The sequence below is a fragment of the Carassius carassius genome, chromosome 39 (assembly GCF_963082965.1).
Source record: "Carassius carassius chromosome 39, fCarCar2.1, whole genome shotgun sequence".
NCBI classification, from domain to species: Eukaryota; Metazoa; Chordata; class Actinopteri; order Cypriniformes; family Cyprinidae; genus Carassius; species Carassius carassius.
The window spans coordinates 22177043-22198092 of NC_081793.1; the positions used below are offsets into that span (position 1 = coordinate 22177043).

At 43.5% G+C, this 21050-nt stretch overlaps 1 protein-coding gene across 4 annotated transcripts in view; it reads right to left on the bottom strand.

Annotated features, from left to right (window-relative positions):
• Positions 1-21050, bottom strand: part of LOC132121638 (BAH and coiled-coil domain-containing protein 1-like) — a 94146-nt gene that overhangs the window by 37650 nt on the left and 35446 nt on the right. For all 4 annotated transcript variants that reach the window (XM_059531245.1, XM_059531246.1, XM_059531243.1 and 1 more), the window contains one exon: positions 12873-13049. In XM_059531245.1, coding sequence (XP_059387228.1) covers positions 12873-13049 — 177 coding nt within the window. The remainder of the gene's footprint in view (positions 1-12872; positions 13050-21050) is intronic.

The window sequence follows — 21050 nt, forward strand, 5'->3', positions numbered from 1 at the left end:
AGATACAGAGAGACACACACATTAAATGTGAACATGCAAGATGAGGGATGGTTAGCACAGTCAGTTGTAAATGTGTGGGGTATTTTTTGTAATAATGTACTGCAAAGTATTTAATGTTATTTAATGCATCATTGCCGAATAAAATTATTAATTTCTATCAAAAATAATCTTACTGACCCCAAACTTTTGAATGGTATATGCAGTCTTAAAAAGGAGACAGAAAGAATAAGAGAACTGAACAGACCAGACAAGACTAAACCACCACAGTTGAGGTAAAACGTACTCGGTTACTAAACGTAACCTCGGTTCTCTCTAGAAGAGCGAACGAGTACTGCGTCTTAGCTAAGACGCTACGGGAAAAGTCTCTTTTCACGAAATACTGAAGCAAAAAATTATCCTTAATTTTGTATTTTTGTAAAGCGCATTTGCAGCAGTACACAGCCATAGGCGAGACGGCTCGTTCGCTCATTGGCTTGTTCTGCGGCAACTGCACAGCCTATCGAGCGCGGGCTGATGCAACATCAGACCAATAAGGGCGCTTCGCGCCCTTCTTGCCACTTCCCGCCGAAACGGGTGTGGCCCAACCTATAAAAGGAGCTCGAAAAGGCTGACTCACCTGATTTATTTCATCGCCGAAGCGAACCAGAGTGAATCGTACGCACGGCAGAGAACGCAGTACTCGTTCGCTCTTCTAGAGAGAACCGAGGTTACGTTTAGTAACCGAGTACGTTCTCTTACGAGAGCTCTCTCGTACTGCGTCTTAGCTAAGACGCTACGGGAACCCGATGTAAAACGCCGTGCGCGCAGGGATCACACACCGATAAACCTGAAGCAACGCCCAGGATTTACAGTGCACAGTCACCTGAGGGACTCACAGAGAGTCCGGGACAGAAAAAAGGGGGAAAAACCCTCCGTCCCATATCTAGCAGCATCCGTAGATGCGGCAATATGACATCACACAGCCGAGGCAAGGCCTGACCAATGTGGCAATGCGGGTCTTACGCAATACTGCCCATATAACAGTCGGCAGCGCCTAGCGCTCATGAATTCAGAATTCCCCTCAGGGCCCTGATTCTTCTATACCGACAGCAGCCTTGCTTGCAAGGCGGGAACCTCCAGGTTATAGAACCTGATAAATGTAGACGGCGAGGCCCAACCCGCCGCCATACATATATCCTGCAAGGAGATCCCAGTAGACCACGCCCACGATGAGGCGACGCCTCTTGTGGAGTGTGCTCTGACGCCCAACGGGCACTGAAGGCCCCTGGAAGCGTAAGCTAACGCTATGGCGTCAACTATCCATCTGGATAGAGTCTGTCTCGAAACAGCCATTCCTTTGGAACGTCCACCGAACGAGACAAATAGCTGCTCCGTCTGCCGAGAGGCAGCAGAGCGAGACACATAAGCTCTTAAAACCCTGACAGGGCAAAGAAGACTCGAGTCTCCATCCTCCCCTGACACCGGCAGGGCAGACAGGGCAATAACCTGAGCCCGAAACGGTGTGTTGAGGGATTTCGGCACATAACCGTGCCTAGGTTTGAGTATGACCCTTGAGTCATTGGGCCCAAACTCCAAGCACGACTGGCTCACCGAGAGCGCGTGCAAATCACCCACACGCTTCACAGAAGCGAGAGCCAACAAGAATACTGTCTTGAACGACAGATGCTGAAGGCTAACCGATTGGATAGGCTCAAAAGGGGGACCCTTCAAGGCCTCCAAAACCGCCGCGAGGTCCCACATAGGGACTGACGGATGTCTGGGAGGATTCAGCCTCCTAGCTCCTCTGAGGAACCGGATGACTAAATCGTTCCTTCCTATTGACTGACCGGACGCCGTTTCAGAAAACGCCGCGATGGCCGCCACATAAACTTTGAGCGTGGATGGGGCTCTGCCCTTATCCAACAGCTCCTGTAGGAAGGAGAGGACCTCCGTCACCTCACAACTAAGGGGTGAATAACCTCGAGCTGTGCACCAGCTGGAGAACACCGACCACTTCGAGGCATACAGACGTCGTGTCGACGGAGCTCTAGCCTGAGTGATGGTATTTAGCACTCCCCCTGCGAGATCAGCGGGTAACCGTTGAGTGCCCATACATGGAGGGACCACAACTCCGGTCGAGGGTGCCAAATCGAGCCCCTGGCCTGCGAGAGGAGATCTCTCCTCAACGGTACCGGCCATGGGGCGACATCTGCTAATTGCATCAAATCTGGGAACCATGGATGGTTCTTCCAAAGAGGTGCCACAAGCAGTATTGAACATCTCGTTTCTCTCACCCGTTCTATCACCTGCGGAAGGAGGGAGACGGGAGGGAACGCATAAAGCGGGCAGCACGGCCATTTCCGTGACAGCGCGCTTTCGTTCTTGGAAAAGAATGTGGGGCAGTGAGCGTTTCCGTGGGACGCAAAGAGGTCCACCTCCGCCATGCCAAATCTCTCCCACAACAGCCGAACTGTTTGCGGGTGTAGAGACCATTCTCCCGTAGGGACATTGCCTCTGGACAGCCTGTCTGGACCCAGATTCTGCAGTCCAGGCACATGCACCGCTCTCAGCGAGCGCACGTTGCGTTGAGCCCAAATCAGGAGGCGTTCCGTCAGCCTGTACAGGTTTCGGGACCCGAGACCGCCCTGGCGATTTATGTAGGACACCACGGACATGTTGTCCGAACGGACTACGACATGGTGATCCTTGATATGGGGACAAAAGCGCGTCAGCGCATTCTCCACTGCCAGCATTTCCATGCAGTTGATATGATGGAGCTTTTCCCGTTCTGACCATAGGCCAAAGGACGGTCTGCCTTCGAGCAGCGCTCCCCATCCCGAAGTGGAGGCGTCCGTCGACACCATTTTCACACTCGGGGAAGTCCCCAGGCTTACACCTGATCGGTACCAGCCGTTCGCTGTCCAAGGTGCTAGAGCCGCAACACAGCTCTGATCGACCTTGAAATGCAGCCGGCCAGACGCCCACGCTCTGCGCAGCACTCGAGCCTTCAGCCAGAACTGCAGGGGGCGCATGCGGAGCAGGCCCAGCCGCAGAACCGGAGATGCTGAGGCCATGAAACCCAGCATCTTTTGACAGTGTTTGAGCGACACAGTCGCGCCACAGCGGAAAGAACTCGCTGCACGCTGAATGCCCATCGCGCGCTGTGGTGACAGCCGCGCCGTCATGGAACACGAGTTCAGAACTATACCCAGAAACAGGATCGTCTGACTGGGGTTCAGCGAACTCTTCACCCAATTGACACTGAGGCCGAGCTTCTCGAGGTGATCGAGTAAAACGGCTCTGTGGTCCATGAGCTCCGCTCATGATCGGGCCAGAACCAGCCAGTCGTCCAAATAATTCAGCACTCGTGTGCCTCTGAGTCTAAGAGGAGCGAGCGCTGCATCCATGCACCTCGTAAGCGTACGAGGAGCTACGGACAAGCCGAATGGCAGGACTGCAAACTGGTATGCCTGGCCCTCGAAGGCGAATCTCAAATATCGCCTGTGGTTTGACGCTATCTGTATTTGAAAATACGCGTCCTTCAGATCTATTGACATGAACCAGTCCCCTCTGCGAATCTGCGCGAGGAGCTTCCTGGTCATGAACATTTTGAAACTGTGTTTCATCAATGCCTGTTCAGCTGTCTTAGATCCAGTATGGGCCGGAGACCCCCGTCTCTCTTGGGCACCAGAAAGTATCTGCTGTACAGCCCCCCCTCGCTTTGAGACACAGGCTCTACAGCCCCTTTGCTCAACAGTTTTGATATTTCGGCCCGAAGTATGTGTGCTACTTCTGTTTTGACCGTAGTTTCGACGCGCGCTGAAAAGCACGGTGGGCGTCGAGAAAACTGTAGCGAGTAGCCTCTCTTTATAATGCCTAGCACCCAATCCGAAACCCCTGGAAGCACTGACCATGCATCTGCATGAATGGCTAAGGGCTGGATGCGAAACGCGCTCTGTTGACTGGGCAACGGCGGCGCTCGAGTGTGCTGCGCATCTGAGGCGGGGAGCGCGCTGATCACAGCGGGCAGATCGCTCTTCCTCGACCCCGTTCCGGCGCTTAACCGACTGGAGGGAGGCTGAGCGGGTCCCGTGGGACTCGATATATCTGCGAGTAACCGTGGGCTGCATGTGTGCACTTTTACCACTTTCAACTCGCTGTCTGCCTGTGCAGAATGTACGTGCACGGGTCTCATTTTTACAGAAGCCCCGCGCCGTATGTGACATAGTGTATGTGGGCACTGGGAAGTGGGCACGTTTACTATGCGGCGCGCTCGACCGATCTGTGTCGATCTTATGTGCGCTAGCCCTGTGTGCAGGGCTGTGCTTACATGTGGAGATGGGCACTGGGTAGTGGGCATCGTCACTGCATTTATAGCACCATCGGCCGTGGCCGGACGAGCATGCACGGGTTTCGTTTTTACAGAAACCACATGACGTGTGTGACATAGTAATTGTGGGCACTGAGGGGTGGGCACGTTTACTATGCAGTGTGCGCGACCGACTTGAGTCGACATTATGGGCGCAGGCCCTGTGTGCAGGGCTATGCTTACATGTGGAGATGGGCACTGAGGAGTGGGCATCGTCACTACATTTATAGCACCATCGGCCGTGGCCGGACGAACGTGCACGGGTTTCGTTTTTACAGAAACCACATGACGCGTGTGACATAGTGATTGTGGGCACTGAGGAGTGGGCACGTCTACTATGTAGTGCGCGTGATCGACTTGAGTCGCTTTTATAGGCGCGAGCCCTGTGTGAAGGGCTGTGCTTATATGCGGAGATGGGCACTGAGCAGTGGGCATCGTCACTACATTTATAGCACCATCGGCCGTGGCCGGGACACCAGAAATTACACCTTTTTCGGGAAATATCTGGGTAGCCGTGATAACGGTTTTCGTGTGCAGGCAAGCGGGCAACCGTACAGGCTTGCGCATTGCAAACAACGCTGAAACAGTCACAATCTCTGGAAACTGAAACAGCGGCGCGCTTCGGTGACAGCCCGGCCACAGCGGAACTCGTACACCGGCGCTTCGATGAAGCAGCCATCGTGTGTAGTGCCGACGCAGCGTCATGCAGCATGCGTAGATGGCTTTCCCAGGATGGCTTCGGGGCTCCCGGCCTCACCGTAATCCTCTGCCGCGGTCCCCGCGGCGCGGGGCGACGGCCAGTAGAGCGAGAACGGGGGTCTCGAGCTGCGTTGCTGAAGCTGTTGTGATAACGGCTTTTGTGTGCAGGCAAGCGGGCAACTGTGCAGGCTTGCGCATTGCAGAAAACGCTGAGACAGTCACAATTCCTGGAACTGAAACAGCGGCGCGCTTGAGTGAGAGCTCGGCCACAGCGGAACTCGTACACCTGCGCTTCAATGAAGCAGCCATCGTTAGTAGTGCCGACGCAGCGTCACACAGGAGGCTTTAGATGGCAACACCGCTTTTGCCGCCGTCCAGCAGAGGGCGGACAAAGGTGCGTCGCTATCGCCTGTTCCACCGGCGGAAGTGAGTGGTAGTTCCTGTTTTTAGCATCATCAGTGTGGAGAATGCTAGTGAGACAGACGAACGAGTTCGTGCTGAATATGGAGCGTTCCAAGCCTTCGCCACCTCTTCGTGAAGCTCAGGAAGAAATGAGGCGGGCTTTGAGAAGTACGCTCATCCGAAAGGGAAATACCATCCAGCCGGGAACGAGAGGGGGGGGCGCTGGTGCAAACCACTCGCGGCCGAGACACATCGCGGCCAACACGAGCATTCGCCCCAGCTCCTTCTCGATGTCAGCTCGTCTGCTGGGCTTCTGAGCAGAAGGCGCGAGATCCTCGGAGCTCGCCCAGCCATCACTGCCCGAAGCCAGCAGAGAGCGCGTGTCCTCTTCCCCCGACGCGGCCCTGAGATCGACTTCCTCGGACGACGCGCCGGCAAACAGCGGGCGCTGCCCACCGGGAAGCGATGCAGGGGGGGGCCGGTGAAGCAGGGCGAACCGGCGAGCTCGGTTGAGCTGAAGACGGTTCCGGAATCCGCTGGAAGCGATGCTTTTACGGCGCCTCAGCGCAGCGGAGAATGCAGGCTCAGAGAAAAAGGCCAGGCGAGTCCTCAGAGTCACCATGGCAACAGCTCGCAGTGGGGGCATCCGCCGTCAGCGAGCGAGCGCTGCATGATCTTCACCCAGGCAGGAGACACAGATGACGTACCGGTCTCCCTCGCTGAGTGGGGCTCTGACGAGCCGCAGGAAGGCATCTTAAAAAAGACGCGAGCTCTTTTACGAGTGTGTGTCGCAGGGCGAACACACACACAGACATAAAGAACAGCTTGTATATAACAGGATTGAAAGGATATAGGCGCCGGATAGCGCAGCAGGAACGGCAATGGAAGGCGGCGATGCCAGCAGCTTCAGAATGGCTCGTCCTGCTGATGTGCTTTCTCAGACGGCGCTTGCTTCCTCCGTGATCCAGCGATGCGTGAGCTTCGCTGAAGAGATGAAAAATCAGGTGAGTCAGCCTTTTCGAGCTCCTTTTATAGGTTGGGCCACACCCGTTTCGGCGGGAAGTGGCAAGAAGGGCGCGAAGCGCCCTTATTGGTCTGATGTTGCATCAGCCCGCGCTCGATAGGCTGTGCAGTTGCCGCAGAACAAGCCAATGAGCGAACGAGCCGTCTCGCCTATGGCTGTGTACTGCTGCAAATGCGCTTTACAAAAATACAAAATTAAGGATAATTTTTTGCTTCAGTATTTCGTGAAAAGAGACTTTTCCCGTAGCGTCTTAGCTAAGACGCAGTACGAGAGAGCTCTCGTAAGAGAACCAGAGGAGTGAAAAGAAGAGGAGGCAACAATAACCACAATCCCTCTCTTCCACAATTAATTTAATGGCAACAATTAGAGCAGAGCGGCATGCTCTGAAAGCAATCATACTCTAATGATGAGCAATAAATGCAGTCCAGTACAGACCATTACAGGCTAGAAAGACGAGACACACACACACACACACACACACACACACACATAACTAATCAAACACACTTATTGTAAACTACATCTCCCCAGTCTGAATGAAAACTGTATTAATCTAAATGAAGAATGATGGAGCCACAGGAGCTCAGTGTGCCAGATTAAACTGAGATTCGGCTCAGAAGCCAAAAGACTGTTTTTGTTCTGTAAGTTGAGAAGCAGTGAAAAGTACAGGTGGGGAGTGTTGGACAGTATCCCAAACAAAGTCAAAGAAGATCAATAGTTTTGTGTGTGTGTGTGTGTGTGTGTGTGTGTGTGTGTGTGTGTGTGTGTGTGTGTGTGTGTGTGTGTGTGTGTGTGTGTGTGTGTGTGTGTGTGAGAGAGAGAGAGAGAGAGAGAGAGAGAGAGAGAGAGAGAGAGAGAGAGAGAGAGAGAAAGAGAGCAAAAGCAGAAATGGAGCCACACAGAACAACCCATTCAATCATATACCTACAGACATTAACACTGTTGAGCTGAGCAACAATGTTTATTTTAGGGAGGTCATTTTCTTTTTAATCTATGAGAAATTGTTAAAAAAATATGTGCTGCCACTCCATACCTCACCTACCTCCCCTTGCTCTCTAAAATATTCTGTTAAAATGTTCTCATTTTAATTTCAAAATATTGTATTACCGTGACTGTTTAATATAAATATCTAAATCACTGAAAGAAAAAAGTATCCGTAATAAATATAATAAATAAAATAAAATAATAAAAATTAGTCGATCTGTTCCAATCATTAAGAATCACTCTGTGTAACTCAATACTAGCTCTACTGGCACCCATGACACAGTTTTACACCTTTACATGTAAGGCACAATAAAGTGCATCAGATTACAGCCTGTCAAGAGCATGACAAATTCACCATCCATGTACAGTACAAACCCCACTGCATGTCATGCGACCTACTGGAAAAGGATAATAGAGACACACACACACCCTTACTAATCATATATATGTGAACAAAGATTTCTGGCAAAGAAAAGGGAGTGAGAGAGTTGAGTGTCTCTGTTACAGTTCATTATTACCACAAAATTTTCTTTAACTTTATAGATCTTTAATATTTGTTGTTTTGATAATCTATTTCTTGCTGATTATTAATTTATTTTCTTTTACTTAATAGATAGATTTAGAATAGATAGAATAGATAGATAGAATAGATTAGATAATAGAATAGATTTTTAAAAGGTATTTACTTTTATTTGTTACAACAAATATAGTTATTGGCATTTTATTTTTGCATTACATAATTTGTCATGCAAATAAAAGTTTGTCATTGAAACTGATATCAAGAGAAAAAAAGGAGTACAATATAAAAAGAAAACAGGACTGACTCTAACATGCCCATCTAATTTTCTAATTGAAGTGAAGCAGCAAAACGAAGCAGGCAGATGGAGGGAGGAGAGAGCAAAACACAGAGACGAAGAGGAGGGGATCTTGTCAGCTCCGTTATTTGTGAGATGTGCTGAATCAACGAATCAATTTCCAGTAGCCATTAACACTAACTTCAGAAATCATTCTAATATGCTGATTTGCTGCTTAAGAAGAATTTATTATTAATAATGTATTAAAACAGCTGTGTTTCTTAATATTTTGATGGAAGCTGTGATACGTTTTTTTCAGGAGTGCATTTTAAAACTGCTCAAACAACCTACATTTTGAGTATATATATATATATATATATATATATATATATATATATATATATATATATATATATATACATATACATATATACATATATTTTTATGATAAATGGTTATCTGTAATAAACAGTAAGAGAAGGTGTTACAACCTCAAAGCAACAAATGTTGAAAAAAAAGTTTTAAAAGAGAAGAAAAATAAAAAGGGGCAAACAAAAGCAGTAATGTAAAGGAAGAGTGGTTCAGTAAATCAACGAGAATAACTCAGGTATTGAATGAGTGAGAGATAAAAGAAAGATGGACAATGAGATGGAGGGAAAGAGAGTATGTGTATGAAAAAGAGAGAGAGTCTCGGGTGGCAGATCTGTGTTTTGGCTGAGCGCCCGACACTGGAGTTTGGCCAGCTGGCAGCATGCCGATGGGGGCTTCCTGGATTCAGTCCTTAAAAACAATCATTTGGACAGTGTTTGTGTGTGAGTGTGTGGGGGGGGAGAACATATATTTGAGCGGGTTTACATGAGCTACTGTAACCAATTATTTTCCTCGTATACTCTCATTTATTATGAAATATACAAACTGTCTCCATGTCCTTTCCCAGGTTAAACACACGCACACACACACATTCACAGTCACTGCATGCAGCATGCCAAGCCTGGCTTCCTCCACCAGCTGGGACTTCAAAGGTGATCCCCTCTCTGTTGCTTTGAGCCAATTCCCTTCTCTCTCACACAAATGTAGTGCACAGACCTACCTGACATCCTTACACACACTCATAGTATAAAATCTTAGAGCTTTTGCTGTTCCGACTTCACTTCTACTGCTCCAGGCATTTTACATTAACATCCAACGAAGCACTCAGCTGCGTGGTTAATGCCTCTCACAACACTTGTTTAGAGGATTTAGAGGGCACAATTGTGTGTAAGTGTGTGTGCGAAAGAAAAAGGGATAGAATAAACACAAGCATCCTTTGGTCAGGCACACAATCACAACCTGATGTTTCTCAGAGGGTTCACACAGATGGGAAAGCAGGCGTCCAGGTTGATAGTAATGTGTGTAGCCTTTTACAGGAAAACATTAATGGAAAAGGTTAAAAATATTTAAAATCTTCATACACTAAATTCACTTTGACAAGCATGCATGCTTAGAATTAAAGGGACAGCTCACCCCCAAAATGTACTCATCCTCATGTCATCCTAAACCTGTATGATTCTCTTTCTTTTGTGGAACCTAAAAGAAGAATGTTTTAACAATATCTTGGCCACTTTTTTTTGTATAATGAATTTAAACGGGGCTGTCAAGTTCCAAAATCACAAAAAGAAACATGAAAGTATCATACACGTGGTGATTCATATAATTCATGAGCAGTATTCTATATCTTTTAAAGTCATACGGCAGCCTTATGTGTAAATAAAACCAAAAATTAACTCATTATTCACTGAAAATCTTTAATTCTGCCTTTGAGAACTCATGACAGACAAAATGCAAATTAATCATTCTTCATTGGAATTGTTTTATTTAGTTTGTAACACAAAAACAAAAAAATATATTTTTTTTGAAATTATTCAATAAAAAAGGATACAATTCCAAAACAATTTGTAGGAAACTGGATTCGGTTCTCGAATTCAACTCAACTCAAGTCACAGCACTGCCATGAAATTAAAATAAACACATATATTATTGATCTAATTGTGAAAAATTCATCCATGCATTTCTTTTTTTTTTTTTTTTACCTCAAAAGTTTTAACGAAGATATCTTACCCATCATCCAACTGATAGACAGAAGCAAGTCCCTGCTCTATATTTCTTTCTTTTTTGTTTCATTCACTCTGATATACGTCAAAACATGGAATAAAAGACTTGTCACTACTTCCATAACACTGCAACTTTAACTGCTCAACTAAGGGGACTATTATCAGTGGTAATGACTAAAATTTCAGTCTATTTGCCACAAGCTATTATATTGTATAGCACAGGTGTCATATGAACCACTTTTATTTTGTTTTTATGTCCTTTCTGGAGTTTGACAGTTATCATATTAACTTTGCATAGAAAAGAGCATTGTAAATGACGCTAATTGCGCTCCAGTGTTTTGAATATTCTGAGTATAACGGTTTGAGTCCACTCATCCATATCTTGTGCTTTCTGTTTGGAAAACACACACCTTTGACTGATCTGTCTCAATGAGGCAGTTGGACGTTTAGTTATCTGGTTATCAGTTAGGTTGAGCCAGCATGTCTCATCATTGGCTCATTTCTATGATATGACTACAAACAAAAAGTTTTCTCAGATACACATTTACACACAAGCACACACACACCTGACCGGGGGAGATAAAGGAGGCACTGAAAAGCGGTGCCTGACCACAAACTGTTCATAGCCAAAAGAGGAGCCGTGGGGCCAAAAGGCAGAGAAGACACACACACACACACATGCTTAACAGAGTCCGGAAGCCAGTACCTCCCTGTGGTGATGCTTCTAACCCTCAGCATCTCTCAGTTAAAACCGCATTCACGTACCCACACAGATGCACACCCCATGTGTGACTATGGGTTGTATGGGCAGGAAGTAGACCGTTGCTGCTGGGTTTAACCATAAGGGTCACGAGACCCCTGGGTCTGGCTGAGGAAACCCCACATCAGCCCCCCAAAATAATGAGCCTTTAATGCATCATTTCAACATCACTTTGCAGTCAGGTGGCCACACGACTGTAGCAACCAGCCAAAATTCCCCATAAAATCCTATCACAATGATGCTCTATCTGCTTTTCTTCACCTTTCCTTTCATTTCTTTTTTCATTTTGCTTTTAAGGTAATTTACTAAATTGCCAACAGATATTACAGCACCATGCTCATAAAGTTAATGAATATTAATTAACAATTTCCAGGACCACAGAGGAGATCCCGCTACATCCAATCAACTAACGCTTTTCTCTCCTGTCCTCCCCCTTACCCCCCCTGGCCTAATGGGTCAGGTGGGGCATCACATCATCGATAGCTGGACCGTCTCCAGGGGAACGAGGCAGGGGTAATTGCATGACTCGTTTTGATGACATGCTTTTTGCAAATGAAGGAGGAAGTGCAGGGACATAGCTGTGGGGGATGGAACAGAGCCATCCAATCAGCTGCTTCGAGGGGCTAAGCACAATTAAAGACTGATTCAGATAATGGGCTCTTATCATCATGATGGGGCTGTTGGCATCATTATAGACACATTCTGTTATTAATATTATTGTTATTAGTTTAATTATTATTATTTTTATGGTGGTAATCAGAAGCATCATCATTATAGTTATGATTATTGTTTTTGATGGTTTATATAAAGCTCCGTGTGCAGCAGAATATGCACTAGATCAGCTGCGCTGCTGTATTTTTTTACCCTCTCCCTCTAACTCTCTTATTCTGTCTCACACGCGCAGATTTGTTCAGTCATTCAGTTACAGTAGTGCTGGGTGCCAGCAGTAACACCACTGTGTTCACTGCCAACCACAATTACTGTTCCATTCTGCCAGCTGCCAAGAGCTCCGCAGATACAGAGCAGTTAACCCACACCGAGACACACACACATACACTTGTACGCGGTCGTACACGGATCTGTGAAAATACCAATAGCAAGTGCTCAGCTGTGCATACTATTTAAAAAGAACAGCCATGTGCACATTTTAACACAAATACACGCTGTGCTCACACATACACTTAAGGCATAAACATTTATATAAAGAAATACATACATTTGGACACTCTAAATTAAAATTAAAAGCAGACTGAGTGCTTGTAAGTGGAAAAACACATTCAAGATCATATAAGAAATAGAATTGAAGAAAGCAGTGCACTAATATAGCGTAGCACACTGACTCTCAAACATACTCTAAATTGTGCTTTTGTCCATGTAAGGTTATGTCCGCTATAAGGTTTTTCTAGTTTCTACAGTGCTAGTATAGCAGAACAGCAGAGTGCAGACTAAAAGAAAGATATGGATGGATGGTACTACAGATACTGCATATAGAATGATAGATAGAAAGAGAATGATAAAAGAACGATGAACAGAAAGACAGATGAAAAAGATGGATGAAAGAACAATAGATACTGCAGAAATTGTGATGAATGTGATGTGATGAAATTTAGATAGATAGATAGATAGATAGATAGATAGATAGATAGATAGATAGATAGATAGATAGATAGATAGATAGATATACAGATAGACAGATAGATAGATAGATAGATAGATAGATAGATAGATAGATAGATAGATAGATAGATAGATAGATAGATAGATAGATCACCTTCGTGTGAGTGTGTGAACCAGATCTGTGACGGGGCTGTGGAGTGAGATCCAGAGCGATAGGGCAGAGAAGAGGGGGATGATGGGTGTCCGCTGGGGTGGGAGGGGGGAGATCCCAGACTGCTGGCCAGAAACATTCCCATGAAGGAGGCAGAGGAGTTCCCTATCAGTCCACTGCCTGCAGGACAAAATTAAAAAAAATTGAAAAAACTTCTGTCTGACAAGCCAGCAGGGAGAAAATAATGCTAAATGCTTATAACAAAATGCAACAAACCACAAGTTAGCACAGAAAAAAACGACTCTAAAAATGGACTTTGAGTCCTGCAAGCAAAACCATGTTGAGAACGTCTGACCTACATCATCCAAAACACAGATGCAAACAAAAAAGAAAGCAAAAAAGAGGGTGATGGAATGATAATGAGGAAACCCTGGATCGAAGAGCATCAAAAAGATACAACTTTATTCATTCCTGAAGGAAAATGTGCAAGACTTGCACGCACAATACATACAAACCAAACAGATGGTCATTATATTTCCACACACATCTTTTGTTTTTCTCAACATGGAAAGAAACAAAGTGAATTTGCAATGCTCCAATAAGCTTGATTAACCTATATGCTACAGAGGCATGGCTTTAAAAAAAGTAAATAATCTAATTTGAAAATAAGGCAGTTTACCAGAGACGATTCGCTCGTGGTCCGATACAACATCATCAAATCAGCCTATTAATAAACACAGAGCTTAATAGAATGAGTTGCTCTTAAAACGATGTCTGCACAACATTTAAAAGATTAACAACATTGAATTCTGAGCAGATGAAAAAAACACCACACGTGATGTTAGTTTCAGTTAATACTGCTGTGGTTTCCTGTGTGTCTCCCCTGACAAAGACCCTGCCCTTGTGTCCTCTAAAACACCACCAATTAAACAGTGAGGTGAAGGCAAGTGCGGTTTAATTTCCTAAACTGATCAAAGTTAATTAAAGTGGGTGAGAGGGATGAGGTTAAGGAAGATGTTTATGGGTGTGAAATTACTAAATGACTGCTCTCACAAGATAAACAGAGCACCAGGCCACAGCTCAAGCCCCAGGCAGAAACAACAGCAAGCAGGGGGGAAAAAGTCAAGAAAGCAGGAAAAGACCAGTGCAATTACAGTTCTGGAAAGACGTTAGACCGCTGGTGCCAGGGTGGATGCTGGGATCACAGCCGTCAAGACACTTTGTCTCTTCTCACCCACTCACTTGCCTCAGGATGAAAGCTGGCTTTTTGCACTGGTCTAGGAACAGTTTCCCACTACATGAAACGGTATAATCGAAGCTACAGAATTCCCAGCACATTACAGTCATCTTCTCCTCCCAAATGTCCCTACTATACCATCCCACATGCTTTACTACCGAAATGAAAGGCCTGTGTTTTCCAAGAGAGCTCCAGTCATTATTCACCAATGACTTAAGGGTGTGGTCTCCTCAATTCTGGCAAAATCCACCACAAGGTCTGTTCCAGTCGACAGTTAGGCAAAAATATAAGACTGTGTTAATTTTTCTTTATGTGTTTTTGTTCCAGTCATAGTCTTTAATGTAGAAAATGTCATATTTCTAAATATCTAAATAAATAAAAAAAAATTAAAAAAAAAATAATAATAAAAAACTAGAACGAGAACAGTACATTTTAATTAAAAATCTACATTATTCATCTCATTAAACAAACATTTCCTAAACTAATTTTTTTTTTTTAAGTTTGTTGACAAGCCTGCATTTTATCAACACAAAAATAAATACATTGACAAGTAAATTAAACTAAATATGAAACATTTTACATTAAACTGGACTTTGCCCAAAAAAATATTGTGCTTTTCACCTAATATTTAACTGCATAGTTGAATTAAAATCTATATAAATTTATATAAATCTTGATAATAAATTCTTAGTAAATTGGTCAAGATTTGCACTGCATTTTATGGAAAGCATTGAAAAACCACAGCAGCCGCTCATTCTGCCCTCCTACAGACTTGGAAAAGCTAAATATTAGATATATTATTAAATAAATGAAAAAATGAATGAAAGCAGAAAAAAAGGGAAACCTGATCCACCCTGGCCTGGTTTAAGACCATACGTGAACCTGCATGATTCAACTCTGCCGGCCGGCATGGATAGCCCAGCAGTCTCTGCCTCAGACAGCACACCCACAGATTTCCGACACTGACCGTCTGATGGATACTGAACACAAAACTACAAAGCACTCATAAGACTCACAGCAACAAAAGTTCTGTGCACAGAGGTTCATCAAGGAGGGAAACAAAAACGTGTTTACAAGGCACCAGGTTAATATTATGAGCTTGAGAGGATGAACTAATCACTGGATTCTCATCTAAATGGCACAGAGAACTGTATGCAGAGTGGACCAGACTTTACACCATAAGTCAAAAGTCTGGTTTGCACTACCCCCACTGTACTGAACAGCATTTGAAGCCCTCACTCCTCCTCTCCTCTACACCCTCCACCAACTTCCCTTTAATAAAACGTTTCCTCTTGTTTGCTTTGCTTTAATGACTTTTTTCTCTCTTTTTTCTGTCTCGAGCATGCCGTGGGCCGAGCGTCAGCTGCAAAGGCTGAAATTATTGCCTGCGCCCATCCTACTAACTTCTCCCCTCCTTCCACCATCTCTTTTAAACCAAACTGCAGAAATGAAATGCTGTTGTTACATGAACAGAGGGAATGGAGGGAAGGAGAGGATGGCGGGAGGTCTGAAAAGAAACATAGTTGCAAAAAAAAGTCCAAACGGCATGTGTGGGGCGGATCGCAGATCCTGGGGAACCCCATTCGCTGTGAAAAAACAGCGGCAGAGTCATTGCGGCGGGAATACAGCGAGCTATAAAGGATGATCCTGTCTTGTCAGGCGGATCCCCAATGGAAATGTGTGTTTATTTACGTCCGTGGTGTGAAACACGGCTGAAAGAGAGAGAGACTCTTGTATGAGCGCTTAAGGAAATCAGGTCATGTGCATACTAATCGTCTGATTCCAGGCTCAGAGCGACATTAATCCAATTAAGGAATTAAAAGGAAAAATCCTGAAGAGTGGGAGTCCCGAGTGTGTCTGCCACACACAAACACACACTCACGTAACCGCCAATTGCACCAGTGCATGTTCAGCCTTGTCATCAAATGAGAGTCCCCCAGCGCTGCCCTTCAGTGGAACAAGACTTGTGTGAGAGACCAACAGAGAGAGAGGCAGAGAGCATGATGGGGGAAAAAAGTCAAGTCAGAGGTTTGGATTATGTGTTACTTGTTTAAATCAGAGATCCAAATGAAGTGCAATCCATCAGCAGACACAATAGCTCGAGGTTCTAATGGCTCTGTGTGTATACATTACAGCAGCTGTCACTCTCTCTCTCTCTCTCTCTCTCTCTCTCTCTCTCTCTCTGTGAATCTCACTCTCTTCACAGGAGGATGTTTATGTCTACTGGTGCTGAGTACTCAGTTGAACATACAGAGATAACACAAGTGCTGCTCCAACTACAGTGGAGAAAAGAATAGAGATCATCCTAAACTGGGCTATGTAGATTTCCCTAATATTATATTGTTAAGTTAAAACAATAAACAAGCACACACAAATTTAAATTATACAGTTTATGTGAAATAAAAACAATATAAATATTAAATATCATTTAAAGCATATATATTACAAATTTATAATAATTTTTTTTTATTTAGGTTATATTTCTGCATACATACATACATATTTGAAACAAATGTTTTTTTTCCCGTAATAAATAAATTTATAAACAAACAAACAAATAAATAAATACATTTATAATGTATTACAAATAAAAATAAAGAAAATACAAAAAAATATATTTTCCTAATTATATATAATGTATTTTTGTAATATATTCATACACACATAACAATATCAAATATAACAGTTTTAGATAGTTGAGGCAATATAAGTAGGTATACATTCATTTTAATTAATGTCAATAGATTTGGAAATATTACTGGCTATAATAAACGGAATGAAAAAAAAAATGGAATACCGAATTCTGATTGGTCAGTCTGCTGTCAGTTATTTTATATAAAGACGGCTAAACTACATAATTTAAAGCACTCAATTTCCAATGTAGCTATGCCAGTTTCATGTCTCTTATATGACTCTGTATCCTCCTTCTTACATGATAAAACAATTTAAATAATCCTCATCAATATTGTATTGCCTTTTTTTTTACTCGGTAAGTAGCTGTGCAATAAACGGGATGATATATACGGTCAGCCAGTCAATATTGCAAAATAATCTCTGATAGGATCAACAGGATCCCAGCACATATGGTATATAAATCCTGTACTTAATTTAAGAACAACGGCTATCTCTACAGTGATAACTAGGTAAGCATGCAAATGTGAGTGACCAAGCAAGCAATAGACAACCTCGACAAAATCACAAATAGAAAAGTCCAACTGTAAATATCTTACACACTGTAGCTACATCAGTGTGAGAGCTGGAATATGTCATAGATGGCAATGCTAGTGGAGGATGGGCATGAGAGACTTCATATTAAGGGTTTTGTCAGGGGAGTGGTTACCGCATATGTGTGTGTGAAATGGGGGAGTGTGAGACTGTTTACACAGCTGGGTTCCACGCTCTCACACAACCCCACATCTCACTGTCCCCCAAAACATGTGCCACTCCAGAAAACCCCAATATTTTCTCTCTTCACAGTCATAATAAATCGCCTTTGGGAGGGAGGAAGGGCAGGGCCTGCAGAAACAGCACACTTCTCTCACTGCCTGTTTGTCTTGTGTCTCTATGCCGTGACTCAGTCAGTTTGGGATCGTGCCGTACGAGAGGATATTTTTGAAGTCGTTTGGTTTTGGCCCGATCGCTTGTGTGAATGAGTCTAAACTGACAAGGGAGTATTTAGAGTAATCCACATGTAAAAGTAGCATTAGTCATTAATCATTTCTGTTCCTAAACACTAAAATGTCAGAGACAGGAAGGATTTAAATGAACATGACACTGAATATATAACCCTGCTCTCACTGGAGGCCTATTCCCAGGTTGCGCTCTAAAATTACACTCGTAAGGATGTTGCTGGAAGAAATATAATATTTTAATAGTTTTGCATTATGAACAGACTGACATTTAAGTTACTGATAATCTTCTCTTCCAGTAAGCTGGTAACTGCTGCAACCAGATCACTAAGTAAGTTGAACTCAAGAATCAGATCAGGTTAATTGAGTCAATTGGAACAAATGATTCATTCGGATCATCTGTTCTCTCATGAATTTGCCAAGGAAAGCTAGGGCAGATGTCAAGGTATAAAAACGATCTGTATGAAGAATTTCAGTCAGGTTTTAGGCCCCACCATAGCACAGAAACTGCACTTGTTAAAATTACAAATGACCTGCTTCTTGCGTCAGATCAAGGCTGCATCTCATTTCTAGTCTTACTTGATCTTAGTGCTGCGTTCGACACCATAGATCATGACATACTCATAGATCGATTACAAAACTATACAGGTATTCAAGGGCAGGCTCTAAGATGGTTTAGATCCTACCTGTCCGATCGCTACCATTTTGTTTACTTAAATGGAGAGTCATCTCATTTATCATCAGTAAAATATGGAGTGCCACAAGGATCCGTCCTAGGTCCCCTTCTATTTTCAATATACATGTTGCCCCTTGGTAATATTATTAGAAAATACGGAATAAGCTTCCACTGTTATGCTGATGATACTCAGCTATATATTTCAACGAGACCAGATGAAACTTCCCAATTATCTAAGCTAACAGAGTGTGTTAAAAATGTAAAAGATTGGATGACAAATAATTTTCTCCAATTAAATTCGGATAAGACAGAGATATTAATTATTGGACCAAAAAACAGTACACAGAATCTTGTAGATTACAATCTGCAACTAGACGGATGTACTGTTACTTCCTCTACAGTCAGAAATCTGGGTGTTATATTAGACAGCAATTTGTCTTTTGAAAATCATATTTCCAATGTTACAAAAACTGCATTCTTCCATCTTAGAAACATTGCCAAGCTACGAAACATGTTATCTGTTTCTGATGCAGAAAAGCTAGTTCATGCATTCATGACCTCTAGACTGGACTATTGTAATGCACTTCTAGGTGGTTGTCCTGCTTCGTCAATAAACAAGCTACAGGTAGTCCAAAATGCAGCAGCTAGAGTCCTTACCAGGTCAAGAAAATATGATCATATTACCCCAATTTTACAGTCTCTGCACTGGCTACCTATTAAGTTCCGTATCTGTTACAAATTATCATTACTTACCTATAAGGCCCTAAATGGTTTAGCTCCTGCGTACCTAACTAGCCTTCTACCACGCTACAACCCATCACGCACCCTAAGGTCACAAAACGCTGGACTTTTGGTAGTTCCTAGGATAGCAAAGTCCACTAAAGGAGGTAGATCTTTTTCACATTTGGCTCCCAAACTCTGGAATAGCCTTCCTGATAATGTTCGGGGTTCAGACACACTCTCTCTGTTTAAATCTAGATTAAAAACGCATCTCTTTCGCCAAGCATTCGAATAATGTATCTCTTAAATTGTGAGTGTAGTTGCATCTGCATTTTTATTCTTTAGCTTGGGTTAAACTAATTTTACTTTGTTGGATCAGCAGCTATGCTAATGATGTCTCTATCTTGTTTCTATGTTTTGCCACGGGATTTACATCCCGTGGTAACTAGGATTTACACAAGCTCCAGTCTGGATCCAGAACACCTGAGAAGAGATGATGCTGACCCTCAGAGGACCCCAGATGATCCTAACCTTGAATCAACAAACAGAACTAACAATTATTGCTACATGTGTGACTGCATCATATAATTACTATTAATTAATAATATTGATAGTTCATCATCTAGCTGACTACGTCTTGTATTATTATTATTATTTTTATTTTTCTAAAATCCTGTCAAACGTGCACAAACTACTAGCTACTACTAAATATTGTAGAAACATAATTTTCTGTAAAGTTGCTTTGTAACGATTTGTATTGTAAAAAGCGCTATACAAATAAACTTGAATTGAATTGAATTGAATGAAGGTTTCAGTGATTAACAAGTCTGTTTCTCACACCTGATTTTTGTCATTTCAGTAAATTAAATGTATTTTGTGTTTAATAAAATAAAATAATAAAAAGGACACGATTAAGATCATACAACAATATCTGTGGAGCAGAACCCTCAGGGATAAGTAGTTTCATCCGAGCAGGGCTTTAGAAAAATCCACTTAATCACATCACAACTCCACATTGTACTTTACGACAGGAAGCAAGAATCAGGGTCAACTTACACCTACAATCTGCTGCACATGTCTGCTTTTGGAGTGAACACCAAAACAGGCAGGAAATAAAAAGCGAACCGATTAACAACTACAGCTCACACTGCGAAGAACACGCTCCATTTTTCCAAGAACCACGAGAGATGGGCTGCTGTTTTGGAATTTCCTCCCTGAAGATGTCATTTGTGAATATTGTGCCAAAAAGGCAGATCTGCTATTTTTTGTATTTACATTGTAATTTAATTTGTCATTGGTTTGTGCTTTTTTTTTTTTTTTTTTTACTTTCTCTGTTGTGTTTGTAGGTATGCCATCCATGGTATTCACTGGTCGGGAATTAGAGGAAGCGTCTTCTCCTGGGAATCGGGTAGAGGCCGTATGAGTGGGTGTGTGAGTGTGCAACTCTGCCTCTGTGTTTTAAAACAGGAGGTCAGACTGGAAGTGAGTTAATTCCCAGAGGATTGGGACACGCCACACCCCAGAACCGCCACAAACTTTTTGCAGCAAGCAGTCGCAGTATCTCAGTGGTGTGTGTGTCTGTGTGTCACATGTGGGTCGTCCTATGGCTGGATTATTAAACATAGCTATGCAGCTTCTCAGGATGAGGTATGTCAAACCACACTAAATAACTCACACAGAGTGCATGAAATATGTTGCAGATGAGGAAAGGTGATTTGAGAAAAAGACAAATAGGAGAAGGGGGAATTTTAAACTAGCCACAATGAAAGAAAGGAGCAGACAGAAAGCGTATAACACACAGTAGAAAACCAAAGGCCTAAAGATCTATAGCTGAAGTCCGACAGCCAGGTCTGCGGGTCGGAGTGTTTGTCTAGGCACAGACAGCACAGCTGGCGGGAACAACGGAGCATCGTTTGCTG